At 52.4% G+C, this 25,921-nt stretch overlaps 12 protein-coding genes across 12 annotated transcripts; 8 read left to right on the forward strand and 4 right to left on the reverse strand.

Moving 5' to 3' along the window:
• Positions 1-1,804: 1,804 nt before the first annotated feature.
• Positions 1,805-3,245, reverse strand: CC1G_12360 (hypothetical protein; the record flags this gene model as incomplete). The annotated part of the gene is made up of 3 exons (XM_001838834.2): positions 1,805-2,678; positions 2,733-3,034; positions 3,093-3,245. The coding sequence occupies 3 exons, from the start codon at positions 3,243-3,245 to the stop codon at positions 1,805-1,807; spliced, it is 1,329 nt and encodes a 442-aa protein (XP_001838886.2).
• A 660-nt stretch (positions 3,246-3,905) lies between these two features.
• CC1G_12359 (hypothetical protein) lies at positions 3,906-4,448 on the forward strand (the record flags this gene model as incomplete). Its single annotated transcript, XM_001838833.2, has 4 exons — positions 3,906-3,988; positions 4,085-4,159; positions 4,261-4,360; positions 4,401-4,448. The coding sequence occupies 4 exons, from the start codon at positions 3,906-3,908 to the stop codon at positions 4,446-4,448; spliced, it is 306 nt and encodes a 101-aa protein (XP_001838885.2).
• Positions 4,449-6,027: 1,579 nt separating this feature from the next.
• On the forward strand, positions 6,028-8,333 carry CC1G_12358 (hypothetical protein; the record flags this gene model as incomplete). Its single annotated transcript, XM_001838832.2, has 10 exons — positions 6,028-6,226; positions 6,295-6,309; positions 6,454-6,479; positions 6,534-7,066; positions 7,132-7,184; positions 7,240-7,272; positions 7,604-7,661; positions 7,717-7,762; positions 7,815-7,995; positions 8,308-8,333. The coding sequence occupies 10 exons, from the start codon at positions 6,028-6,030 to the stop codon at positions 8,331-8,333; spliced, it is 1,170 nt and encodes a 389-aa protein (XP_001838884.2).
• Positions 8,334-8,752: 419 nt separating this feature from the next.
• On the forward strand, positions 8,753-9,621 carry CC1G_12357 (hypothetical protein). Its single transcript, XM_001838831.2, has one exon. It carries the CDS (start codon positions 8,872-8,874, stop codon positions 9,574-9,576), a length of 705 nt encoding a protein of 234 aa, XP_001838883.1. The 5' UTR covers positions 8,753-8,871; the 3' UTR covers positions 9,577-9,621.
• Positions 9,622-9,925: 304 nt separating this feature from the next.
• CC1G_12356 (macrofage activating glycoprotein) lies at positions 9,926-11,246 on the forward strand (the record flags this gene model as incomplete). The annotated part of the gene is made up of 5 exons (XM_001838830.1): positions 9,926-10,042; positions 10,098-10,221; positions 10,272-10,513; positions 10,575-10,660; positions 10,721-11,246. The coding sequence occupies 5 exons, from the start codon at positions 9,926-9,928 to the stop codon at positions 11,244-11,246; spliced, it is 1,095 nt and encodes a 364-aa protein (XP_001838882.1).
• A 504-nt stretch (positions 11,247-11,750) lies between these two features.
• On the forward strand, positions 11,751-13,139 carry CC1G_12355 (macrofage activating glycoprotein; the record flags this gene model as incomplete). Its single annotated transcript, XM_001838829.1, has 5 exons — positions 11,751-11,909; positions 11,976-12,099; positions 12,152-12,393; positions 12,446-12,522; positions 12,584-13,139. The coding sequence occupies 5 exons, from the start codon at positions 11,751-11,753 to the stop codon at positions 13,137-13,139; spliced, it is 1,158 nt and encodes a 385-aa protein (XP_001838881.1).
• A 1,090-nt stretch (positions 13,140-14,229) lies between these two features.
• Positions 14,230-15,659, forward strand: CC1G_15739 (macrofage activating glycoprotein; the record flags this gene model as incomplete). The annotated part of the gene is made up of 4 exons (XM_002910264.1): positions 14,230-14,385; positions 14,437-14,563; positions 14,613-14,854; positions 14,911-15,659. 4 exons carry the CDS (start codon positions 14,230-14,232, stop codon positions 15,511-15,513), a joined length of 1,128 nt encoding a protein of 375 aa, XP_002910310.1. The 3' UTR covers positions 15,514-15,659.
• Positions 15,660-15,976: 317 nt separating this feature from the next.
• CC1G_09255 (hypothetical protein) lies at positions 15,977-16,735 on the reverse strand (the record flags this gene model as incomplete). Its single annotated transcript, XM_001838826.1, has 2 exons — positions 15,977-16,522; positions 16,589-16,735. The coding sequence occupies 2 exons, from the start codon at positions 16,733-16,735 to the stop codon at positions 15,977-15,979; spliced, it is 693 nt and encodes a 230-aa protein (XP_001838878.1).
• A 585-nt stretch (positions 16,736-17,320) lies between these two features.
• CC1G_09254 (sphingosine-1-phosphate phosphatase) lies at positions 17,321-19,488 on the forward strand (the record flags this gene model as incomplete). The annotated part of the gene is made up of 7 exons (XM_001838825.2): positions 17,321-17,375; positions 17,440-17,711; positions 17,765-17,889; positions 17,938-18,035; positions 18,087-18,818; positions 18,868-19,332; positions 19,385-19,488. The coding sequence occupies exons 2-7, from the start codon at positions 17,460-17,462 to the stop codon at positions 19,486-19,488; spliced, it is 1,776 nt and encodes a 591-aa protein (XP_001838877.1). The 5' UTR covers positions 17,321-17,375; positions 17,440-17,459.
• A 697-nt stretch (positions 19,489-20,185) lies between these two features.
• CC1G_09253 (hypothetical protein) lies at positions 20,186-21,124 on the forward strand (the record flags this gene model as incomplete). Its single annotated transcript, XM_001838824.2, has 1 exon — positions 20,186-21,124. The coding sequence occupies one exon, from the start codon at positions 20,186-20,188 to the stop codon at positions 21,122-21,124; it is 939 nt and encodes a 312-aa protein (XP_001838876.2).
• Positions 21,125-21,166: 42 nt separating this feature from the next.
• Positions 21,167-22,521, reverse strand: CC1G_09252 (hypothetical protein; the record flags this gene model as incomplete). Its single annotated transcript, XM_001838823.2, has 5 exons — positions 21,167-21,415; positions 21,479-21,885; positions 21,959-22,037; positions 22,116-22,390; positions 22,464-22,521. The coding sequence occupies 5 exons, from the start codon at positions 22,519-22,521 to the stop codon at positions 21,167-21,169; spliced, it is 1,068 nt and encodes a 355-aa protein (XP_001838875.2).
• Positions 22,522-24,054: 1,533 nt separating this feature from the next.
• On the reverse strand, positions 24,055-25,565 carry CC1G_09251 (hypothetical protein; the record flags this gene model as incomplete). The annotated part of the gene is made up of 2 exons (XM_001838822.1): positions 24,055-24,623; positions 24,707-25,565. 2 exons carry the CDS (start codon positions 25,563-25,565, stop codon positions 24,055-24,057), a joined length of 1,428 nt encoding a protein of 475 aa, XP_001838874.1.
• Between the last annotated feature and the right edge of the window lie 356 nt (positions 25,566-25,921).

Raw genomic sequence — 25,921 nt, forward strand, 5'->3', positions numbered from 1 at the left:
CGATATTACATACAGAGCGACTTGCGCCCGCCATGGGTCACACGAAAGGAATGAAAGAAACAAAAGGCGTGGAAAGGCAGCGAGCGGAGCGCAAACAAGTGGTCTTGAAGCATTACGCTCCTCGAAGGCGACATTGATTGAACGCTAGATTTTCCTCGGTGAGCGTCATTCGATGTACTACTTAACTGATTGCCCACGAATGAGAAAATCCGTGACCGTCCCGTTCAGTTCGAACCGCGCAGTGAGATTGAGGTGATAGTCATCAGCTAGTTCGCTTCGATAAGATAGATTCCTTGCGATCCTCAACGTTGGTGGTCGATCAGCACAGTTCGCCTCCGCACAAGGAAAACAAACTAATCGCAGCCAGTCATCGCAGTATTAATAGACCTAGAATAAGAAAGTACTTAGCATCAACCAGGGCAAAGCGTACAACGACCAGAAGGACAATATCAGCTTTCCGTTCTTGACCTGGACTCGAGCGGTTCCTATGACAGTGTACCAGAACAAGCACCAGGTCGAAGATGTCATTGGAATATGTTTCCTCCAACGTGTGTAATTCTCATCTGAAAGGAGGTGACGCAAGGAAAATGCACTCACGAAACAAATTCGGCGCCTTGTCATCTTGGCTTCAAGTTTAGGAGTTTCTCAAGGGCAATGCAGAGCATCCTAGCAGCTTGTCGTTGGAATTGAAGGGTACTGTATGGTTTGCGTTCGAATATTCAGCAGAGATTGACTCGGAAGGTGCAAGACAAGAAGCGCTGGAGCGATGCTCGCCAGCGTGACACCGTTTAAGCTCCGACCGAAATTGTAGGCCCGAATCGGACTGCCCCTATCTGCGCCCGTCGACTCTCCTCACCGCAAATGTAACGGATGAAGTAGAGAGTCAGTGGGCGCTGACAACTTGAGCACCAATAGGTCGCTAAGACCGCAGAGCACTGTGTTGGTACAGCATCCTAAGCCCATGTAAGTTAGGCACGATGAAACCCCAGCATGGATTGTGTCACTTCCTACTTTGGATCTTGACTGGTCCTAAACTCGACGCATAGCCTGGTCATTGTTGCGCCTAGCATGGAACGGTACCACCACAGGCATGGCTCAAAGGGTACTTACTTAGTGCTAAGTATCATCAAAGATCGGTCAAGTCGGCCAAGTGCTAGCCATCCTTCTGGGTCTGCTATCCCGGGGTACGGGTCGGGGCGCCAGTGCTGAGGCAGTTGCTTCGTAACATTCCCCTGAGCCGGGCACTGACTGCCCCAATTTGCCTCCCCATTCAACAGTCACAATCAAGGGGGTCAGACTGGCCCTATTCAGGCCCTGATGGAGCTCAATTTCCTCCCAATAGATATTGACCTAGAAGGCTCGGGAGTCCAACCTAGCCTGAGGCACCCTCGGCATATCAAGAAACTATGTACTCGCTAGATCGGGGAATGGACTTCTCAGGCTCCAGATCATTGCCTCGAGAGTCAAATCATACCTTGTAGGTTTGATTGACGACCAATTGACAACGGCGGAAGTCTTATCAAAAGATGCGCCCATGAAGCGTCCGACACTCACGCAGTCGCTGGAGACCTACTGATGAGCTCAGACTTGATATCAGTCATTACTGTCGTTAACCCAAGGACCGTTCGAGGTAGAAGTGACAGATTATACGAGGGTATCCCAAACAAAGATGCGACTGTACAGAAGACCGCTAGACTACCAATAAACCCAATAGCGTGATATAGTAATAATGATAATGGACGATGCAATGCAAATGTCGATCGGAACACAGTCCTGTCTGGAAAGACGTAGAAAGCAATGGAGATTAGAGCGTCATGGATCGGACGGGCCTCCTCGGCGTGGTGCTGAGAGCAGGCTTCCCGAGCTTGTCTTCAACCTTGGACAACTTGTCCACCACGCTAGCCAACTGAAGATCCCTACACAAACTCTGCAAACGTTCAGCAGCGGCAATCCGCTCTGACCGCTCCTCGTCATCGATGTCGTCTGCATGTTCGTCACAGTCATCTGGGTTGGCGGCGACAGTGACGTCAATCCTCTGAAGTTTGTCAAAGAATTGAGGGCCGCGCTCAACCTTGAGTGTGAGGAAGCCTTCCAACGCCGAGCAGACGTCAACGACATCATCCTCGAAGCATTGTAGAGATAGGGTTTCGATTGGTGAACCAGCAAGGTTTGAAACGGTGTCAACGACGCTGTCGACGGGGAAGAATGGTGAGATGTGGAGCTTTCGAAGGCGGCGAAGGGGGGTTTCGGCTGGTTCGGCAAAGCGAAGGCTGTCCGACACCACCGTAGACAGAGAGAACTCATCCACGGAGGGTCCAACGGCGGCCATGATGCGTTGGGTGCAGGAAGAGTTGAAGTCCTCGTCCGTATAGACGTAACTGCCCAAGTCGAGGACTTCAAGCCGACAGGCCACAGGCGTAGTGATCCAGCGCTCGTCACCGAGATGGGTGTCACGGATGGAGAGCTTTCTAAGGGTCGGGATTCTGAGAAGGGAAGGGAGAGCGAGTTCGGATCCCAGGAGAGGGTGGTCGGGGATCAGTTCGTCCCCATACACGACAGGGATGTCGGGATTCCCTTCAAGGTCGTTTGCGTGGACTTTCGAGCGGGAAATGTTTTCCAGATACAATTCCTCCAACTGGGGAAGAGATGCTGCAAGGGAAACAACGAGACGTTCACTCCTAAACCAGTCCATGAGACCATGCCCGACAAATAAAGGAATTTTTGAAACGTACAAGGGTGCTTCTCGCTCATCTCCCGTATTCGAAATGGTCACCTTTCGAAGATTTTTCAGGTGGGGGAAGGGTGCAATGATACTCTCGTCGAGAGAACCCTTGAGGCGCAACGTAAGGGTGGTGAGTCGTGGGGTGGCGGCCAATAGGCTGATGAAGGCTTCAGTTCGTGTACGGAGAGGAATGTTGGGCGCGTTGGGTTCATCCTCGGCGGATAAGTCGAGTTCTTCGATATGCGTGAAGTAGCTCGGAGGAACTGTCTCCAAGAAGCGTTCGAACGCTTGAAATGTAGCAAGTTTGACGACCTGCCACTGGACTGTAAGGCCTTCTGCGACGCCACTAATTTATGTGGTTGCCACGTACTCTGAACTTTGCGGGGACGCAGACCTGGTAAGTCCGTTGATCTACTTTCGAGAGCGATTCTAGATCCTGGCCAGCGAGGGAGCCAGCGATTGCGAGTTTTATTTCATTGGGGAGCGAGTCCCAGGAGGCGGGTGTCATGGATGTAGCCGACATTTGTGGGCGCTGATGGGTGCTAGTGGTTCCAAAGGCAGGTGTCGGGAATGTTTTGGAGGGTGACTTTGGGGAGATCAGCTACCAGGGCAGGTCTCTTTAAGGCCTTTTGCATGGCTTCCGTCCGAGGTCATCGTTTCGTCCTTGTCGGGTGAGAGATCCCTGAGAGATCACACAATCCGGAAATAGCCTCTGTTTGCCAAGAAAAGCCAAGTCTTACTCCAAACCTGTGTCCGCTGCGATGATGCACTTGTTCTCTCCGCTATAGCCTTGTGGCGATTAGAACAGGTTTGCTTTCGGCATAGAGGCAATTCACAAGACTGCATGGTATCAGGATTCAGAACCATCTGTCGAACAGAATACCTGTCCACAAGGGCTCGGGTCGGCGAAAGTTAGTATGTAGTCGCTTTCCCCACAACTCGGAACTTGGCCTCATTGCTCCCTCGTGTCCGGTGGTACGACGTCTAAACCTCCGCCGATCAGGGAGCAAATGCAAAGAACATGCAGCTTGAGCTCGGACAGCACGCTGGAACTTCACAGTTAGCCTTGCGGTAGGTCACCGACCTTCACGGGGGAACCAACGCTAGTAGCACCCCCTTGTTCCATTCAGTAGTAACTATGTGCGTGCCTGTGGCTCGTCTTCGATACAATAGACAGACTGCCATGATTTCGAGTAAACTGACGGGTACCATCTCATACGTTGTCAATGCCAATGTCTCCGTCGAACAGTCGCAACCTCGTCGGAGGTAAGTAACCTCAGGCTGTTATTGGTGCCACGATCGCTCGAATGGTCTGCCTGTCAATCTCACAATAGTAATGGCTGCATACAATCAGATCTGTAGTAACAGAAGGAGTGATATAGATGCTCTGCGGCGGGGTCTCAGAATTCGACGCCCGCGGATGTTTTTGGCCGAAAAGTACGTTAACGGGAAATGTTTAGGAGCATTCTACCCCTTGGCCGACGATGTAGGAATATCTTGTAGTGCATTATGATTGTGAGGAGGTTGAATACATTTAGTCGCTATCCAAGAAAGCTGGAAAGGTGGGCCAGTGGCAACGAGGCAGCTCTGGCCTGCCCGCTCTCACCGGAACCACATATCCCGACTTCGTCGGGTAATGTAGGTGTCTTCCTGATCCAAGTATTGGAGCGATCTTTAGATTCAGCGGCGGGGAGGGAGCATTAGATTCGCTTGCCTCTTCTATTAGGATGTTTCTGGTGGGATGTTGGTTCGTAATGTCGGACCTCCTGAGTCTTAACAGCGGGTGCATCACCATGTCCGCCCTCTACGCATACCATCTCGCTGCCTCGCATCTGGATATTTGGAAATAAAGACAAGGAATTACTTGCTGTTAATAATCTTATGTGTGCAATAAACCATCCATTTACACTAAGCTGAAACGCTTATCGAGCACAACAAGAAGTAGGTGTCGGGCTGGCGGATTGTAGTCAAATAACTGCTGTAAGTATGTGTGCTTAATTGGTGTGGCAACTTCGGTGGCCGCCAACTCTGAGTTAGTGATAGGCATGTAAGGTGCTCCTTCGAAGAAATGTAATAAGGATCCTCGGTTGAACACGCCGACGTAATGCCTTGAAACACGATGAGGTGCCTCCTGTCACTGTCAGGCAGACTTCTGGTGTGGTACAGGAGGATCGGGAACTATGATTTGCAGTCTGAACGGATCAGCGCCTCGACGGGTGTCATCCACATGGGTTTGACGGATCGGAATGGTGAATAGGGGCAAATGAGCTAGCAAGTGTACCATTGTGTACCATCGCTCGCGCCGATCATGGTGCGTGTAACAGGTGAAGAAGTTTCAGGGTTGAGGGTAAAGTTTTGTGCTTTAAATCTGGTAAGTTCTACCTCCGCCGTTTCCGTGCTTCTGCAAGAACGCACGACTGATAATACGCATCGTATTACATCTTTCTCGCTGTTTTCTTGGACATAATTGTGTTATCGCTATCAGTAGTGAACTGGAACCGCACTCTACTAGTACGCCTGAACCCAGAGAGTCAGCACAGTTCCTGCTATTCCGTCGTCGTCAAAATTACTTAGATCCAAGCTCCATCGCGTCGATATGACAGATCTCCTACCTATACCTGTTTGTAAGGACCCCGCTAACAAGCCGCGGAAGTTTCCCTGTTCCGTTGACCATCCCCCCGCCGAGACCCCAGCGGGCGCTTATTTGGCACTGCCACAAGGCCCCCGACGGTGCGATGCCCGCCGCCATCGCTTGATCACCGACAAACCTGTGATTACGTAGACAGCGATCCGGTGCTATGACCTCCGTTTCGCTCGGCGGCCTATTCCTGGGCTTTTGGAATGCGCAGTTAACTGCAACCGCGACAGCTTCACGTTGGCCACATTTGAAAGGCTCTGATCAGTGATTTCTAGGCTTGTGGTCATACCCCATTCATCGCCATGTCATGGAGCTTATCGGGCGCTACTCGCAAACCGACGCTACCCCGGGTGCAGACATGAATCCCGACTCAATACATTTGGACCCACAGTTACTTCCGCCCTGAACAGAATGATTTATGAACGTCAAGCGCTCAGAGAAGGGTCACTTCTACGTGCCTCTTCGCATGTATGGTCACATTTCAGTTTCCTTACTGGTGCTCCTATTTGATGCATGATAAGTCGCTGGGAAAATGATGCAACCCAGTCACGAAGCAGGTGCGCCCTTCGGTGTCCCATTCTTGGACCGGACTCCGTCCGTCCTTCTCCCCCCACGATTTGGCAGCGCACGCAGGGTAGCCCCCTTGCAGGGTTGCTTTTTGACCACCATGGCCCCGTCTCTGGATTTGTCGGATCCGCTTTCTAGGGCTGTTGCGCCACCTCCGAACGAAACCACTGAAGAACGAGAAGCACGGATGCTGGAGGAGAAGAGAGCGAAGTCCATCTCAGATGCCATTGACGAAGAAATCGAGGCCCAGCGGGTAGCTGTAAAGAAGGGCCCTAAACCTATTAAGATACTTCTTCTGGGTGCGTTCAGCGTTGGCTCTAGAACTTGCTTGGGTCCCTTGATAGTACTAACCTGTTGGATACTACAGGCCAAAGTGAATCGGGTACGTGCCAACCCCTGCGCGCCTCCGACGAGAATGAGTGGCCAACATTCTGTTCCTCTCTTGCTCAGGAAAATCGACGACTTTGAAAAGCGAGTGACACTTGGCACCTTCATTTCTCCAAAACTAATTTCATGCTCGCTTCAGATTTTCAACTCATGTTCGAGCCCAAGGTGCGCTTTCTCCATTGGAATGACTGTCCTAAGATAATTCTGATGAGACCACAGGCATTTCAACTCGAAAAGGCCTCTTGGCGTGCAGTAATTCAACTCAACCTAGTCCGGTCGTTCCATGTTATTATCGACGCTCTGACTCGTGCTCAGCAACTCGGGGCCGACTTCCAAGAGGGCCAAGAGACGATTATTATCCCTACAGACCTTCTCAAAACGAAGCTGCGTCTAACACCGCTGCTCGCCATCGAAGACATTCTTATCCGCCGTCTTACTCCCGTTGGATCCGGCGAAATCGAGGCAACGCAACTATCTTCTGGCAAAACGTATACAGAGCGGACGAAACACTACATCAAGGAGGTCGCTGTCAACTCGGCGAACCAATGGAAGGACACGTTCAATCGCCTGGTGCGAGTGGAGGCACAGCGTCATAGCTTCGAAAGCGTGGATGGAATTGATTGGGACGACCCTAATGATCCAGGACGAGTTCTCCATGAATGCGCGGAGGACATGATCAAACTCTGGGCTGATCCTATCACACAGAAGGTTCTACAGATTCAAGGCATCCGTATGCAGGATGCGGCAGGGTTGTAAGTTCCGTTTCTCGCCTGGTCTTATTGGACAGGGTTTATGACCTAACCCTCTTCGACTCTAGCTTCCTGGACCAAATCGAGAGAATAACAGCCCCTCGCTATATCCCTACCGTCGGTAAGCCTGCGTCTATTCCGCATCCTGTTCATGCTAGAAACGCTGTCGCCACTAGATGACATTCTCAGAGCACGATTGAAGACGCTAGGTTGGTTCTTGGATTGTGCTATATCGGCGAACGTGAACCCCTGACTCTTTCCTCCGATCAAGGTGTGAGCGAGCATCGATTTACTTTGTCGAGCAGTGGGTACCATCGCCCTTGATTCTGAGCATTGCTTCTGATATAGCCGTTATCAGCGGGTGCGCTCAGTCGTGACTGGCGTGTTTTTGATGTGGGAGGACATCGATCGCAGGTGAGTATTTATCTTTATCTTTGATTGCTTTCGGGCGCTGATCTCAATGCTTTTGGGCGCCAGAGAGGTATGCGCTGTCATGCCGTTCTTTGTTTGGATGCAATGATCCCAACACCATGCCTCCAGCTGCGTGGGTGCCGTTCTTCGATGATATGGATACCATCATCTTTTTGGCGCCTATCAGGTTTGTGATCTAGGTCCCTTCCTTTCGTCCTTGAGATTGATAGCATGTCCTACAGCGGCTTCGACCAGAACCTTGCAGAAGATCCACGGATGAATAGGCTGGTATGTACGATCCTCTCCAGTTGCGATGTTTAATTAACATTTCTCTTCGCAGGCCGACTCTGTATCTCTTTGGTCGGAACTAACGCGCAACCAGCTGTTGAAAGAGACCAACCTGATCCTATTCCTGAACAAGGTCGACATTTTCAAAGCGAAGCTCGAAGCTGGAATCAAATTTGGTGATCATGTCGTATCGTATGGAGATCGGCCCAATACTTTCGAGCACACCACAGCATGTGAGTAGACTGAGCTTACACCTGTGCCGCCCAAAGACTGATGGAACTCGATTGATAGATATTCGCCGAAAGTTTGGTGCGTTGTATCGACGAACCTGTGCATACCTAAGCTTTCTTCTGACTTGGCCTTCCATTGAAGCCAACATTCTGAAAGAAAATTCCCCACTACCCCGGGTCTTCTACTCACATTTGACGACTGTAACGGTGATTACCATCCCTGGTCCCCTTTACCCTGCTCTTGTGCTGAGGCAAAAAATACATAATAGGATACCAAATCAACTAAGCTTATTCTATCTAATCGTACGTTTCCAGGTCCCGCAGTCGCGATCCGTGTCTGACAAAGTTAACAGTCCAGGAGATGATCATGCGCGAAGCACTTGTCCAGACTAACCTATTGGCATAGGTTATCAACGATTTATGCAAACTTAAATTTATTCCTAACGATCTATGCGACCTCTGTTGTATCATACCCATGTAATTACCCTACCTGCTGGCACTTGTTTAAAATACCCCAGGCCAATGATGATAATCGTTTCACGACTCGGTTTATTGGATGGTACGACACCATATTCAGCAGTCATGCCTTGAGTTCAGATCTCTGTCCTTTGGGACAACGCTTTGATGTTCAAGGGACCAACGGACAGAAATCCATGAACCCCGAGGAAAGCGGCGGAGGGCAGGATCGAAACCGGGCCGCGCTGCCATCAGAACAACGACCGGCGCTTCGCTTTTTTCCATCTCATCCTTGAACCATTACCTCGATTCGGCGCTTATTCCCCCTTGCCCATGTACCGCTTGCAAATGCGACGTTCCTGGGTCCCGGTTTCAACCCTCTGTTCTCGCGCTGCTACTGCAAGGTACTATGCAACTGGGACCATGTCGACAGTGCATCGAGGAACAGCGTTCGAAGAGCGTTCTTTAGCGTTACTTCGAGACCAGTTTTCGATGACATTGACTCGGGTTGGTGGACGGGACGACGGCGGAATCGACCTCATTGGATGGTGGTGGCTACCCTCCATCAAAGGCAGTTCAGGGTCAGAAGCAACTGCCCTGCAAACCGCAACAGGGGAGCAACGTAGGCGGATTAGGGTCGTGGCACAGTGCAAAGCGGAGAAGAAGAAAATGGGCCCCAACTATGTCCGAGAACTCGAGGGCGTGGTTTATCGTCTTCGCCACGGGGATACGAACCTCTTTTCGGTGGATCCGAAGGTCCAGGCGGAAGGAGCGGAAACTCTCCCGGTGGCCCTCTTAATCTCCCAGTCACCATTCACGAAATCCACCATTCTTCGGGCTCATTCCTCCCCGATACCCTTTTTCTTGCTACATCTTCCTCCAGAAGCGCCCAGCAGCCCCAGCAGCCAAGAACCAGCTAGCGGTGTCACATCTCCGACCAAAGACGAAACTATCGGCGCAGCCGTATGGAATCCAGCGCTGGCCGGCAGTTCAGGTCTCCTCCAAGGCCAGATGGAAGTACGGTGGGAAAGGAACTCGACGACCGGAAGTTCACAACCGAGATTATGGTGGCAGGGGAACACGCTGAAGAATTGGACCCCCGCGGGGCCCACTGTCAGCAATACATGATGTTCCTCGTTTCAGGCAGCGAACCTCTCGTCGGATGATCACTACCGGGAATTCCTCCACAAGCTGGTCGCCCGCGGCCATCCCTGGCCGCGCATACCCCTCCAGGAGAAATACCATCATTCTCCGCAGTAAGCCAAGCAGAGGTGTTGTTCGTGGGCTATTTGTCTCTCCTTTGCCTGGTGGGATGGCCGTTCGTGGATGGGCGCCCATCCAGTTACCGGCTGTATACCACCCGAAATCCAACCCGAGGAAATGATCTTCGTCGCTCTCCGAGTTATTTATACCTATCGCGACGCGGACACCTTGCAATACATCCCTTTTTCTATTTCATTTTCAAGCGCTTAGAGTAATGTTTTTCACCACTCCCTCCCTTATCCTACCTGCCCTGTCTCTGGGCGTCACAGTCGTTACTGCACAAGATGGCTTTATTCCCCATGCCTCGAAGCTGTTTACATGGCCCGACATCGTCAGTTTATTTCGTCGTCTCTTCAACTCTATCTAATGTCTCTCTCTGTTTACAGCCATACAAAGTCGATACTTCCACCGGTTTATCGAGAGGAGAGCAACTCGGCTACAATATCTGCAACTCCACCACAGAACATCAGGACTCGCTCTGCCAAACGATGCATTTCAACAGCATCGATGGTTAGTGGACAGTTTCTGGCTCCATCGCGCTTTACTCATGGTTCGTGTAGATTTCTGTCTCTGGGGGCCCCCAGAGTTTGGAGAGACCGTCGGGGCTGTTGAGGGCAAGATGGTCGCTTGGTGCACCAAGCCCGGTCACGGTACTCGGTTGATCCCCGCCGGTGCACTCACTGGCGTCCAATGGATGAGGACCCCCGACTACATCCAAGTCGTCGGATTCCTTGACCAGACCAAGATCAATGTGCTTCCTGACGACGATGGAGGTGAGATGGACCCCCATGGCGAGGACCAGGTGAGCCTCGCATCCGCTGCACCATCGAATCCGAAGCCAATCTCAGTCTCCTCGTATGTAGCGTGGTAACCCAATGGGTGGTCTGATGTTCACCAATGCATGGTCCGAAGACGGTTCGACACCCCAGCAGGTTATTCAATGGCATAAGTGAGTCGGTCTCTCCGTCTTTCTTCACACAGAACTCGTCTCCTGACACTCCGTCCCTAGTTTCCTGGGCGCCGGCATTTTCTGCCTCAAGGCCTGCGACCCGCGAGGAGAATTCGACGCTCAATACTGCGAGCACAAACTGGATCGTATCGGTTGTGCCTACAATGCCCCCAACAACGCTCAAGACGGCGTTTTCGAGACCTGCGAAGGCGAAAGCCAGGACTTCCCCGGTGTTTACACCGACGAAAATGGCGAAGTGCAGACGTACACTCAGCCTGCATCCGACATCTGGCCGGTTCCGTACACCCCTCGTATCCCTTCTTCCTCCAACTGCGTCACCCACACCAGCGCTGCTCTCTATACTGCCCTTCCGACTGTTACCAGTGACTCTCCTGGCCCCTCTGAAACCCCCCGTGTGATAACCAGTCGGTCCTCCGCAACATCGGAGTCTGGGACTGGAACAGGTGCCCCAAGGGCCACCGGTGGTGCGGGCTCAACGGACGACTCAGAGACAGGTTCTGGCAGCCGTGTCGCAGCCCCTGCCATGTTGCTTCTCGCATCTGCCTTCTCCCTCTTCCTGCTTTGACCGAGTGACGGATATCTCTCTCTGTGTAAACTCCCCTGATAATGTCAGTCTGTCTCAATCCTTTTGGAACACTTTCTTCCAGCCGTTGTTTTTAAAGTCATTCAACGGTGGCCGGGATTTCGAAACTTCTGATCCACGGTGGGATCATCGGCTAGCCTTTTTATTCAACACTGGAAACAGAAGGCTTTCCATCCCCGTGAATTCGAAGACCGTCGTCCGGTTTCGTATTGTACTAGGTGCTAACTGCTGTAAAGGTTTGTTGCTCTTCGACGGACATTTAAGGCCGAAGGGCAAGCATGGTCTTCTTCAAGGTAGGCACCCTATCCCCTCTGGTTCACGTCAATGTCGTTAACGCGACACACCTGAAACGTTTCCCTTAGGGCGCTCTGGGGATCTCGACGCGCCATTTATAGGAACGCTGAAGAAGGCACATCCTTCACCTAATTTTCCTTCCCTTTTCCTAATTTTTTCTCTCGCTTTGCGCTTTCCAGCATTACTGGAATTATGATTCCTGTCACTCCTTCCTCTATTCTAGCTGCCCTCGCCTTGGGCGCGTCAGTCGCTACTGCTCTCGCCTTGGGCGCGTCAGTCGCTACTGCTCAAGAGCTGCCTACTATCCCTGATGTCGCTCACGCCTCTAAGTTGTTTGAGTTTGCCGACATCGTGAGTGATTGTTGTCCATCTCGCATCGTTAAATCTTAACTCTTGACCTGCGAATGCTTGTACTAGCCTTACAAAGTCGACACCGACACCCACCTTGCCCGTGGCCCTCAAGCGGGCTACAACATTTGCAATTCTACTACCGAGGGCCCGACTTCGATGTGCCAAACCATGCACTTCAATGGGATCGATGGTGAGTAGTCTGAATACCATTACATGTGTATTTAATCCAATCGCTTCCACAGATTTCTGCCTCTGGGGTCCTCCTGAGATGGGTCAGACCGTTGGTGATGTCGAGGGTAGCATGGTCGCTTGGTGCACCAAGCCCGGACATGGTACTCGCTTGATCCCTGCTGGAGCCCTTCACGGAGTTCAGTGGATCAGGACACCTGACTATATCCAGGTTGTCGGTTTCATTGACCAGACGAAGATTAATGTCCTCGCCGACGATGATGGAGGCGAGATGGATCCTCATGGTGCTGACCTCGTAAGTCACACCCCCATCCTCTGATCCAGGCGTCGATTTAATGGCGATGTAGCGTGGTAATCCTATGGGAGGTTTGGTATACACCAATGCATGGAGCGGTTCCCCTCAGCAGGTCATCGAGTGGCACAAGTCAGTGGACCAATTCGGACAAAGTCTATCCGATTCTGATCAATCCTTGTTCAATATCTAGCTTCCTTGGCGCTCAGAAATTCTGCTTCAAGGCTTGCGATCCCCGTGGAGAATTCGATGACCGATACTGCGAACACATCCTGGACCGTATTGGTTGTGACTATAACGTTCCCAACAACGCACGAAACGGTACTTTCGAGTCGTGCGACGGAGATAACCAGGACTTCCCCGGAGTTTACACCGACGAAAATGGGCAGGTGCAGACCTATAGCCAGCCGGAGAGCGATATTTGGCCCGTGCCTTATACCCCTCGCACCCCTGCATCCTCGAACTGTGTGACCTACACCAGCGCTTCCCTCTACTCAGCTCTCCCCAGTGCGACGACTTCCGCCGCCGGGTCGACTGAAACTTCTGAGGGTGCCAGCACCCGGATTGTAACAAGGTCTTCAGGAACGGTTTCCACTCCATCAAGGACTGGCACGGAAACAGGAAGTGGGAACCCTAGGGAGACCGCTGACAACGCTGAAGCATCCGAGGAGGCCGGCGCAGCTCGTCGGGTCGCCATTCCAGGCGCCTTGGTCCTCTCTCTCCTAATTTCTCCCCTCCTCTTCGCTTGAAAAGGAAGCGGTACATCCCCTTTTAATCTCGCCTTCCAGATACTGATAATCGCGTGTATACCCTGTACGGTCGGTCCTCTGTGACTTAATTTATGATCTCATCGAACCTCGAGGCTCCCCTGTGTTTCGACTTCTGGAACATTCATATATTGCTTGGATAGGGTTTCTCTGCTGGCTTACTTACATGTGGTGGACTGTTCGCAGGGCCTATGGAGTGGGGTAGGTAGGTCAGGAGGGTTTCATTCCAAAGTATTCGACGAGGCTGAAATCGATCACTTTCGTCCATGACGTAAGTCCTTTTGGCTTTTCGATCTGGACTACGTCTCGATCTCACCCTTTTCCAGTTTACACTCGCAGTATCTTTGAGACGTCCTCTCTTTTCTATCCTGAACTCTGGGTGTTCAAATTCAAAATTCAAAGTAATCCTTTGCGCACATCTACCTTCCCGTCCCCTGGGCTATCGGGCAGACCGCTTGACTGCTTCATATTCATCAAGGGAATCAAATTCATGGACGACGTGCGGCGGAAAAGTACCGAGTTGACGACCAGAATGGATGCGCGCCAATCGCCCGAGGATGGTGCGCTGGCACCAACCAGCAGCGACCAAGGCCTTCCCCTGTCGGTATTGGCATCAGACAAGGGTCCTTGTAGACGATGCTGGCTGGCGCTTCGCATCCAAACGAGGCGCCTTTAGTCTGCTTTTAGCGGGCAACCCTGGAGGGCAACGTGGGCGCTCGCGGCCTAAAAGAACTCAATTCCGGGCAAAGTTGTCTTGGCCGTGGAGACCTCCTCCGAAACACAGCCTTTTCTTCCGTACGAAGGCTTCATTTTGCAGGGGCTTGTTCGCTGGGCATGTCACCCTTTCGGTAAACATGGGCTTGGCCATACCTCCACCATCATCCTTGAGAAAATTCCCTGTCTTGGGTTGACCTGATTCTGGCGTTGTTTGTTTTGGTCGCCAAGCCCTTTCTCTCCCTTTTTACTCGCTGTCGTTTCCGCAGCTTTCTTTCCTCCCAACAACCACCTATTCTCGCTTCGGCTTCCCCACCTCTTTCTCCTTCAGTTTCAACCCTTTTTGCATCTTTCGAAGATGTTCCCTGTCGCTCTTTCCTCTCGTCTCATCGCCCTCGTCATGGGCGCAGCCATGGCTGCTGCTCAAGTCACTGAAGCTCCTGCCGCCCCTCCGGCCATGGAGACCTTCCCCGCTACCCCTCACGCCTCGAAGACCTTCGCCTTCGAGGACCTTGTAAGCATAGTCCCTCCTATTTCTCAAACTACAGTTCTAACAGCCCAATAGCCTTACAAGATGAATACCGACACCCACCTCATCCGTGGTCCCCAACACGGTTTCACATTTGCAACTCGACCACCGAGAACCAAGACTCTCTCTGCCAGACTGCTCACTTCAACAGCTTGGATGGTATGTCTCGCTGTCGTTTCATGGCTCAACGCGAACGCTCACCACGTGTTTAGACTTCTGCCTCTGGGGTCCCCCTGAGTACGGCCAGGAGGTCGGTGACATTGAGGGTATCATGGTTGCCTACTGCACCAAGCCCGGCCACGGCACTCGTTTGATTCCTGAGGGCGCCCTCACCGGTGTCCAATGGATCAGGACTCCTTCCTACGTCCAGGCCGTCGGTTTCCTCGACCAGACCAAGATCAACGTTTTGGCTGGTGACTGGGGAGGAGAGATGGACCCCCACGGTGCTGACCTCGTAAGTTTCCCCCTTTTCATTCCCCGTAGCGTGCGGCCGTTAACCTTGTTCGACAGCGTGGTAACCCCATGGGTGGTATCGTCTACTCCAACGCCTGGACTGGCAGCCCCGAGCAAGTCATCGAGTGGCACCTCTTCCTCGGTGGTGACCGCTTCTGCTTCAAGGCTTGCGACCCCCGAGACCAGGATGACGACAAGTACTGCGAGCACATCTTCGATCGTATCGGTTGTGACTACAACGTCCCCAACAATGCCCAGGACGGTGTCTTCGAAGAGTGCGAGGGTGACAACCAGGACTTCCCCGGTACCTACACCGACGAGAACGGCCAGGTTCAGACTTACACTCAGCCCGAGGGTCCCATCACCTCCATCCCTTACACCGCTCGCACCCCCGCCTCATCCAACTGTGTCACCCACTCCAGCGCTGAGCTCTACACTGGTCTCCCTCAACCCACCACCACCGACGCCACCTCTACTCCCACTGGCTCTGTCTCTGGCTCTGGCCGCATCACCACAAGCCGCTCGACTGGCACCAACGGTGGCTCTGCTAGCCCCAGCCCTACCGGTGATTCTGATGATTCTGAGGGTGGTGCTGCCTCCTTCGGTGTCTCCACCGCTGCCGTCTTCGGTGTCCTCCTTTCCGCTGTCTTCCTCGCCTAAATATCACGGACCACTTGATGTTATGACGAGTATTTCACGAGGGAGTTCGGTTTGGATAATGATACCACTGAGATTAGTCTACGTACATACCATTCGCTTTTAGTCAGTTTAATCTTGATATTTGCACGTTCACCCTGCTATCTCTCGCATTTTCGGACAATGTTTCTTTTCACTACATGACACGAACCTTGGGATTGAATTGACAATTTTTATTTCATGGTATATTCCTCTTCTCATTGTTTGGAATCTTGTCAATCGTTCGAGAAAGTGTCTTGTCGTCCCCCCTCGTTTCGTTCACTGGGTTGTATCCCCTGAATGCTGATGGCTTATACCCCGCTTTATCAATATGAATTTGACCACGCGAGTTCAGGCAACCTCTACCTAGTACCTTGAGTTTGAGCATCCGTATGCAATACGATCTGCCCCGCTGTGATAACTGACCAACATTCATGTCCTATGAATCTCAGTGAACGATGAAGTCAAAGCCAAGAGCCATCCACTCTTCAGCAATCTCTGGCCACTCGTCCACAAACTCTGCCATCCTCTCCTTCGATTCATCCACAAACCAGTCGGGCCACCAATGTTCTTCATCAGCCACGCTCAAGCCATATTCCTCACTGGCAATCTGCAACAGCTCCGCGATATCGCCTTCGTCTTCGGGGACCTTGGCCTGCATCCAGTGCCTGTCATCTTGTCTATGATCCGACCACCCTCGAAGCTTTAGTAAGATGAGCGTGAGGAGGGGCATTAGAGGAAGTCCTTGTGGAGAGTCTGTCCTGTTGATCTCGGTTTCATCGAATTCGGGGATGCTGAGCAGCCCAGGGACGAGGATATCAACTTTACAACGTCGATCATGTCCTCTGAGCCGGTACCACAGAACTCGATAGTCCGCGTTTGGGTCCCTCGAATCTACGAGGTAGAAGTTGTCGTCGGCTGATACGAGGATGTATTTCAGTTCTTCGGGATCGATGTCCTGTTCTTCTGCGTTCATCACGACGAGGTCGACGTCCTGTGTAAAAGAATGTGGTACTGTAACATCAGGCATCTAGGTCAGTGAACGCGAAGTGATATTAACCTTTGGTGTGCGGTTCCTCATTCCATACTCCGCGCAGGCGGTGCTCCCGAAGAGGCAACATGTGAACCCCTCATCTTCGAGTATCTCGATAGCCCTCCTCGCCGTGTGCATCACCTCTCGTCTGAGCAGTGGGCCGTTGCGGGGCATTGCAGTTAAGTACTCGAGTTGTATATGGTGGTGGTGCGCGCGAAAGGATAGCTACGGCATGCATTGCCATGGTTCTGACCTCCTAGTACATGTCACCCATGCGAGAAGGCCGCTCTAACCTCTAACCTATTTCAAGCTAGGTTCGGAGAACGCGGTCATCGGCCACGTTTAGGGGCTAGATGAGATTTCACAAAACCTTCCAATTGACTTCGAGACGGGATTCCAGTACTTCCATGCGTCCTAGAATGCGTCGGATATACCATTGCGGCGCACTCGCAAAGGCCGCGACTCGCGTTCTTCGATTTGACCAGTCAACTCCCCAGTAGATGAACCGTGGATAAATAAAGATAAATAACCACAACCGATAATAGCAACTGCTTTCAACTGCTCTTCCGGAATGTCAGCCCAAGTGGCTACCCCACGAAGCGTCCAAGACAAGGTCTCACAATCACGTTTATGAGAGAGGGCCGGGTACGCGGAAGCAATGGGCGCTTAAACCACATGCCATCAATCAAGCTTACATAATCCCCTATGTTTTCTCATCGCACCACAAATGTTCTTGAACTCAGACAGCGACTGGAACGCCAGGCGTCCAGAGATTTTTCTCCCTGAGGCGCATGGTTACGATCTTTCTACACTGGTGCGTATAAGTTCCGTTTGTTTCCCCAAGTTTTCTTGAGAGAATGACACCAATTTTATGACAGGAATTAAAGGGGTTATAACGATGCCTGGACGTACACATTTCTCGATATCTGGACCAGACTCGGCGCCTTCGTCACGTTCGGCGTCTCCAGCGCCCGCTTACGACTTTAATGACATCGTAAAAACAGAGAAACTTAATGGAGTCGAGGACGTTTCCCCTGGACAAGGTCCAACCGATGTGTACGACACCACGTTGCCTGCCTGGCGAGCGGCCGTCAGGAGAATACTCGTCAAGACGGTCGAGAAGGAGTCGCGGGTGATCGCAAGGATGCAGGTGTGTAGTTGTATTGTCTGTCGAGAGAAGGTAGAAGTTGAAATCCGGAACAGAACGCTATCCGAACACCCTGGCTAGATTCGTACTTTGTTTACACTTCTCTGTTGGGAACGCACACATTCTTTATGATCTTGCTACCTGCCTTCGCGTTCTTTGGGCACCAGGACATTGCTAGAGGGTAGGCACATCTTTTTTAACTACGGCAGCAGTCTGATTTTCCCCGAAGACTGGTTATGGTACTTGCAGCAGGTGTATACCTGTCATCAGTCCTCAAGGATATGTTCTGCTCTCCACGGCCCTTTGCACCACCAGTCGTTCGACTAAGTGAGCCCTTTCATCTCATAGTCTGCGAGCTAAACTGATATAGAAAGCCAGCCATCGGCTCCCACCACCTGGAATACGGCTTCCCTTCAACACATTCAACAAACAGCATCTCCATCGCCCTATTCTTCTTCTCGATCGTCCACAGCCTCACCTACACCTCCACACCCACCATTTCACCACAAGAATTCTCCGTCTTCACGGCCATCCTCGTCTTCTACGCCTTCTCAATCGTGTTCGGCCGCCTCTACACCGCCATGCACTCCTTCACCGACTGCATCATGGGCACGATCCTTGGCGCAGGGATTTGGTGGGGCCACGGGAGCTGGGGCGGCCATCCCGTCGTCATCTCCCTCTCCAACCCCCTCTCCACCTTCTTCACCACCTTCGGGTTTGGCCAGCCATTCGACGAAAACCACATCGTCGTTTACCTGGGCAAATGTCTCGGAGCGGGGCGGTGGATCGAGCAGTGGTCCGAGAACGGCGGATGGAAAGTCCCGGTTATCCTTATCCCGCTCTGTCTCCTAGCTGTGAACCAGCATCCTCAGCCAGTTGACGACTGTCCGTGTTTTGAGGATGCGATTGCGTTTGGGAGTGTAGTGCTGGGCGCGCTTGTGGGTCGGTGGGCGATGCATTCGGCTGGTTTGAATCCCGAGATGAACGGGCTCTCGCTCATGCCTGGGAGCGGATGGGTTCAAACTGACCTTGGCGAATGGATTGCTGTCGAGAGGACATGGGGCGATATCGGCGTGTGGTGGGCCGTAGCAGCGTTGAAGATGGCAGTTGGTGAGTGGCCTCCCTCGTGGTCTAGCAATCATCGCTCACACAGTCGCAGGTATTCTGACCATCTTCGTCTGGCGTATCATCGCCAAGGCTGCATTGCACCTCATCCTCCCGCCCACCTTCCGTCTCCTTTCGCGCGTATTCAGGCTGCCCAACCGACGGTTCTACCTCCCAGCTACTGAGTACAAGAACGTCCCGAGCGACATCCACGTCACCGAAGACGGCACCATCGCTTTGCAAGCTATTCCCAGTGTCATCGATCTCCCTTCCTCAGCTGGTATGATGTTCGAAACTGGAGGCATTGGGAGCGGTGTGGACGGCTCGTCGCACTGGAACCAGAGTAATGGGAACGGTGCCGAGATGAAGATGCGCGCGGTTAACGGAAATGGGACTGGGAAGGCCGTTCCTTCCAAGTTGGCGCAGGAGATCAATGGTGGTGAGGTCCATGCTGCCAAGCGGGTAGATGAAGAAGACCAGGAGAGCAAGGTCAAGGGTGCTAAACACTATGATGCGGACGGTAAGCCTAATAATCAGCCTCATCTGCCAAATCTCAGTCTAACCGCCCCTAGTCCTCACCAAGGTCATCGTCTACGCTGGCATCGCCTTCCTCGCATGCGAGGCTCTTCCTCTTATGTTCGAACACCTCGGATGGGGACTTCGCTATTCGGTCTAATTTACTCTACTGCCCACGCTAATCATGACCCCCTATTTGTCTTCTTCATTGTAAAACACAGACGTGTATTTATCTAGGACTGTATCTTTTACTTACCTACTACCATTTTTAATGATACCCGCATACAAATCACCTGGCTGTTCTCTGGATTGTTCAACTTCCATGCACACCGAGGACTCAGGACTGGGACTCGGAAGAGCGGCATATTCATCACGTGGAAAAGTCGTGACTATGACAGACCTGACGGTGATTTGATTCACCATCAACAGTCTCGTAAACCTGCAGAAGACAATCGACCTCGAAGCGCCCAACTACCAATTGGCGCCATGCTTGAGCCCCCAATCTCCGATGGCACCCTGTGTCGTGCCCTCGCAGTGGATCCCAATGAAGGGCGATGTCTTGTGGAAAACTGCCTTCCTTTTCGCGGTGTTGAAGTGGCACACGCTCTTCCGCGGGTGACTACGACGAAGGATCATACATATGGCACGTTGTCCATCCTCCTTCCGCACAACGAGGAATCTGATGCTCATAATACTTCTAGATGGACAGACTAGAATGGGGGTGGGGTATGCGTCGTAACACCCTTAACTTGGACACGCGCCAGAACGTCTTCTTCAGTAAGCGTCATCCACCCTGTACAGGCTGATTAATACTGACTGGATTTTCATCGTTTCAAGTGGGCGCCTCTCTATATAAGATGTATGAACAACGGAAGTGGGCGTTGCTCCCCGAAACGCACATCATCGAAAGGTTCCTCACGCCCAATAAAGTGCGCACTTTGTGCCGTGAGGAATTTGCAAACGTCAATGTATGTGTTGGTTCCCCGAGTAGTAATACTAACTGCGGTCACCTCGTTAATGTTCACCGGGATTTCAAAAAGGAGCCCACGTATAACTACACGTTTTTGCCTCTCACGAAAGACCTCGAGCAAATCGGTATTCATCGACAAACTTGTGATTCTCCGCCGGCGTTTACAACCCACACCTATCCCTTCGATACACTCCCAACCCTGAAGTCCCATATCCACCCCAAATTCGCAATCACTCATCTGGGCGCGGCGCTTCGGGACCTCGCTCACAGCTCATTGGAGCGATACCTGAAGCTGAAGGAGCAGCACCCCATTCTGTACACTATCCGAATGCTGTGTTGGAGGTGGAGCATCTTGCCAGACCGGGCGGTGGAAGATCCAACGTATGTAGTTCCACAGGCAAGCTCTGCTCTCGACGAGGATGGCGAGGAGGACGATCTGCCCAATTCCGAGTCGGGAGATAGTGTGGAAACCGTTCCTCGGCGAGTGGAATATGTTTTCGAGGAAGACGAGAAAAGGGAGCTCAGACGAAGAGAGGAGCGAAGTGCCGCACGAAGGGCTGCACAGTTGCGAAAACGGCGGCTCTCGATTGATGACACATATCCCGATGAGTGTCCTGCTCGAGGCGAGGGTCCTGTCCGAACCGTGGAAGGGGGCGTCCTCAAGCACTCCAAAGTCGATGCTGACGGTTGGACGCCCGATACGATATCAGCCTGGGCCCAACGCTGTACGGGTGGGCCCGAAGATCACAGCATTCCGACTTCACCGCCTATCCTCCGTCCGCGATTGGAGAACATGGAATCCTCCGGAGCCCCAGCAACTTCGTGAATCGGGCCCATGATTGGATTCGGGAATGGTGCACAAGCAACTTTACGGAATGCTTTCTACATCCCTAGGACGCTCTCCTGAGAGCCTCGGTTGATTGGATGTAACGGTTACAATGTTACTACTATCATCAGAGGTAGATCTTCCTCCGAATATAGGCCCATGCCCTCGCCCATTCCGGTGGATCTCTTCAACCGTCTGGTCGCCCTTCGAAAGCGTTTCCGACTCTGTCGTAGACCGAATCGCACACCTTCCAGCCGCCACATGGAATATGATCAACTGAGGAGCAAGGGCCTGGCGGGTCCAAACGTGAGTCCTATTAAGGCTCAAAGAAGAGACAGGTGAAGAAGAACATACAATAGCAGTGGTATGTGCGATCGAGAACACCCACATTGGTACATCCAAGTCTACAGCCCACCTCGACTCCTGCGCATACAGCACAATAGCTCTCACAGCGTAAGGGACTCCCGTAATCGCGACGAACGCTGCGGACTCGATGAGCATGTATGCGACAGGCGAATACCTCTTCTCCACTTGGGCTCTGAACGAAGGTGGCATGGCCCGTCGTACCCGGATGAGTCGCCACAGGATAAGCGCTGTGACGACGACGTGCATTAGGACGTGCGCGAAGAGGTCGAGTGCGAAGACGGTTATGAAGGGTTTCGCGTTGGGCCCTGTGACGGCCTCGGGGTTCTCGAATTTAAGGCTCATGGCCAAACCACCGTAGAGGAATCCGAATTTTGCCATATTGGCGATAGCGGTTCCTTTGAAAGTGTATTGTGAGTGGCGAGTGGTGTGAGAAGAGGAGACAGACAGACAGACTTGAGGAATATTCACCTAGGGACAGAAGGAGAAGCGTCACGGGTAGCGCAGCTATCCACGCGCAGTGGTTCCAGAGGACCCAGCAACGGTACGCCTGTCGGAATTGAATCCTCCATGTCAGTTTTTGCACCGATGCTCAGTCGAGGACGGGTGCATAGAAGTAGAAGCGCACCAAAAGCGAGTCCCCGATCCACCGCTGTCCGATACTCGCCAAAGAAGAAATTGGCCGCGCAATGGGGAGCACGACTGACGTTTGAGGCCGTCGGCCTTTGGTCGAATCGTGCGTGAACTCGTCAAAGGCTGCTATAGATGAAGCTATGGCACCGCCGCAACTCAGAAGGCAGAGCACGAAGCTAGCCATCAAGTAGAGGAGCTTCACCCGTCGACTGTGGGACTCGAGTTGGAGGAAGCGGATGAAGATGGATCTGCACATGAAGATTTGGGCTCCTGTTCGAAGACAGGTGGCGGATCGTATTTAGCCCAGCGCCAGGACGCCTCGAGAGGATCAATTGACCCGTACCGGCAACTGCAGTCTGCACTATGGCGCTGATCTGGGGTCCAACGTCGGGAGGAACCATGTGACCCACCTACTTCAAGCCTCCAAACCGCACTTGGAGTTTGAAATGGGTACTACTAACACTTCAAGGAGAACCCACATCACGAGCCATGCTTTTATATTATAACCTGCCCGTCGAGTCAGCGGGAGATTCCGCTCCAACCGCGAGAGACGATTCAGACACAGCGAAAGCGCAGTTGGTCAAGTCCTGAAGCTTGAAGAACGAAGCGAATCACTACGTATGTAGATGGAATGAAATGGAGACATTTCGGACGGACCGGGATCTGTTGATCAATCGAATTACGGAACTGTGAACAGGACGAGTTTCGTCGCGAAGATGGGTATGTACTAGTAGCCAGGGGTCGAAGAGGAAACGTGTATGATGCCATGGGCGTTGTTTCAAGGCTCACAGCCGACGGCGTCAAGGTCGGCGAGATACTGCAGCTGGACCATGTTCGCAATCGTCAGAAGCTTGAAAAGTCTGTTTACTCACCAGTTGAACACACGTAGTATCTGACCAAGAAACGCCGCAACCCACGATCTACTACCATCTTTCCCAAACGCATAGCACCGATTCTTGAAACGCCTGCGCGTCGGTGAGTCTGAGTCATGTGCAGTTGATGCGCAGGTCCCTCGCTATCAAACGAGTCCAAACAGGACATATCCCCAGTGATCCCGTAGGAGTTGACGGAAGGTACAAGGGGAACCGTTCATCTATTAGACCAATGATGAACGGGCGCTTAATTTTCTTGGCAGTCAGTCACAAGTCCCTGTTCCCCCCTTTTTTTTTGTACCGAAGTCTCAGAAATGAATGGTAAAAACTGTACCCCACCGCCCTCCGCACCGCAGGTACGTACAATGATAAAAAGCAGATAATCAACACCCCCGAGATACTCATACAGTGCGTGCGGGGTAAATCGTTGGATCAGGAAAGCTCGTCTGGAAAGCAAGAGCTTGAATGAGAATGAGAGGGGCAAAACCTGAAACTTGAAACAGCGAGCGAACGGGTGTCCAAATTATCCAGGATAAGTATTACAAAAGTTATTCCAGAGTGGATAGTAGTGAATGAGACGGGTATTAGGGTATAACGCGATAGTAAGGAAAGGGTAGCAAGTTGAGCGATAAATGTTAACGACAGTAAGTAGAGCAGTAGTAAACGTTAACGACAGCGGGTGGAGCGATAAATGTACGAAAATGAGGAGAGCGATAAAAGATAGCGAGGTGCGGGAGATTAAATAATCGACAGCAAGATGGCAAGGAGGGATAGCAAGATATCAAAGAGCGATAGTAAGATAGCAAGAGTGACAGAGCGAAAGCAAGGGAGAAACACACAGCACAGCTAGGAATGAAATGAAAACCAATTCAGAGCAACGGATAGCACCAACAAACAAGACGAACACGAACGGGGATTAAGGAATGACGAATATCAAAGGAAGGGCAAGTAGGTGAAGAGCGCACAGTCATACCATACAGCAACAACGCGAACACCAACTCGAAAACCACAAACCACATCCAGGTGTCCAAAGTGTCCAAACAGCATCATTCCAGGTGCCCACTAATCTCCAAACGCCGCCACCTTCGGAAAACACATCCACCACCTCGCATACACCGGCCTCCCCGCCAGTCCAACAACTTCCACCCTCCCAGGTGGCACTCCAGCAAATTGCTGCTTTACATACCTGTACGCCGGTCCTCTAGCAGCGAACTCTGCAATCGCCAGCTGCAGTTTCTGAGCTCTATAGCCCCTATGCTCCCCACTTCCACTTCCATTCCCACATACCACCTCCTCCGAGTGCGAGTCGCCCTTGAACTCCCTTTCCTCCTCCCCTCCACCCCTAAAATACTCTACCAACTCCCTAAACCCAAACATCCTTTCCAACGCAACAGGCGACGGCTCCGTCCTCTGATCAAACACAATCAGTACTCTCACCCTCAATGCGGGGTTGGGCGAGTGCTTGAGCGCGTCGAGTAGTGGGAGGGTGGGATTGTTCCATTTGAGGTTGTGTGGTCTGTTTAGGATGGGTTTGCTGGAGCAGAAGAAGTATTGGAGGGTGAGGGTTTGGAGGTGTGGGAGGTGTGGGATGTAAGGTGGGAAGCTGAAGATGGTTGTGTCGTCTTTGGGGACTGGTGGGAGGGAAGGGAAGATTATTATTGTGTTAGAACATGGAAGAACAGGTTAAGGCTCGGGAAGAGAGGGAGTAACGTACGGAATAGGCGTTCCCCGTATACGATCAGGTGTTCGAGGTGGGGTAGGTCAGGGAGAGCGCTGAAGAACTCCATCGCAGCGAGGTGGACGCCGTCAAAGTTGCAGGACCGTATATCGTCCAGGGAGATCGCGAGGCAGCGGAGTGTGCTGGGCAGCATCGGTCGTAGACCGCGCAAGAAAGCAGCAGCTGTTTTCTCCGTGTACTCGTCCGCGAGGATCTCGAGTTGGATAGGGGAGTGGTTGTACCCTCCTTCTTCAGCTGGAGGATAAATAGTGTCAAGGTCGAATTCACCACGGATCGTAACCCGCACTTCGGGGCTCGCCAGGCGGTGTAGAACAGCGTTGACGGGGAACCGCGAGAAGTGGTCAATCACGATGACGTTCCTCGTCTTCGCCTTCATCGTGTCGAGTATAACCGCGCGAACTGGGAGTGGAATATCATCCCAAGCAGCGTTGGTCGAAAAAATCTTGCTCGGCTGAGACCTTAGCGTCATACTCTTCAAACCAGGAATAGACTCGAGGACATTGATCAATGCGCCCCCCTCACTGTCAGTCCCCGGGTCGAGCGTCGAAGCCACGTCGATGACGCCGCGAAAGTCGATCACGACGTGCTGGACGTACGACTTGAGGTGGGGGTACCGCGTGAGCTGGGCGTCCAGCGATGAGAGGAAGTTGCGGGGCGTCGTCCCGGAGCGCCAGAGTTTGATTTCGATGGTCTCGTAGAGCAGCTTTTGGACGACACCGGCAAAGGCTTTGCTGACGAGCGCGTATTGCGCGAAATGCGCGCGGGTGAGCGAGTAGCCGTTGTGGTATAGCCCAGATAGGATCTGGTAGAGCAGTTCGGGGGGTAGACTCGACATTGTGCGCTTGCCCTGGCTTCCCCCTGTTAATCCCGTATTTATGTGGTGCGGTGGTCGAGTCAGGCTGTCGAGTCGAGAATGAGCAAAGTTCGTGACAGGAATCAACACGCGGCGGGTTTGTGGGTGCCTTCACGCGGCGCGATCAATCATTCATAAAAACAGTCGGCATCGCCGTGCACAACGAGCACAGCGTCCTGAACAACGCGGTCAACGACGACGACCAAGGGAGGAAACTGGCAATGGATTATTGGATCGGAGTCTGGAGTGAGGGCGTTCCGGGGTGGCTCGTAACTGCCCTCATGTGATTGGTTCGGAAGCAGCTGCCCCGCGCCCGGCATATGCCGGGTTCCGATATC

The sequence above is a fragment of the Coprinopsis cinerea genome, assembly GCF_000182895.1.
Source record: "Coprinopsis cinerea okayama7#130 chromosome 11 map unlocalized cont3.11, whole genome shotgun sequence".
NCBI lineage: Eukaryota > Fungi > Basidiomycota > Agaricomycetes > Agaricales > Psathyrellaceae > Coprinopsis > Coprinopsis cinerea.

What these genes read in the sequence shown, in the direction of transcription:
- CC1G_12357 (XM_001838831.2), top strand. Translation starts at nt 8,872, where the DNA reads ATGTCGACAGTGCATCGAGGAACAGCGTTCGAAGAGCGTTCTTTAGCG.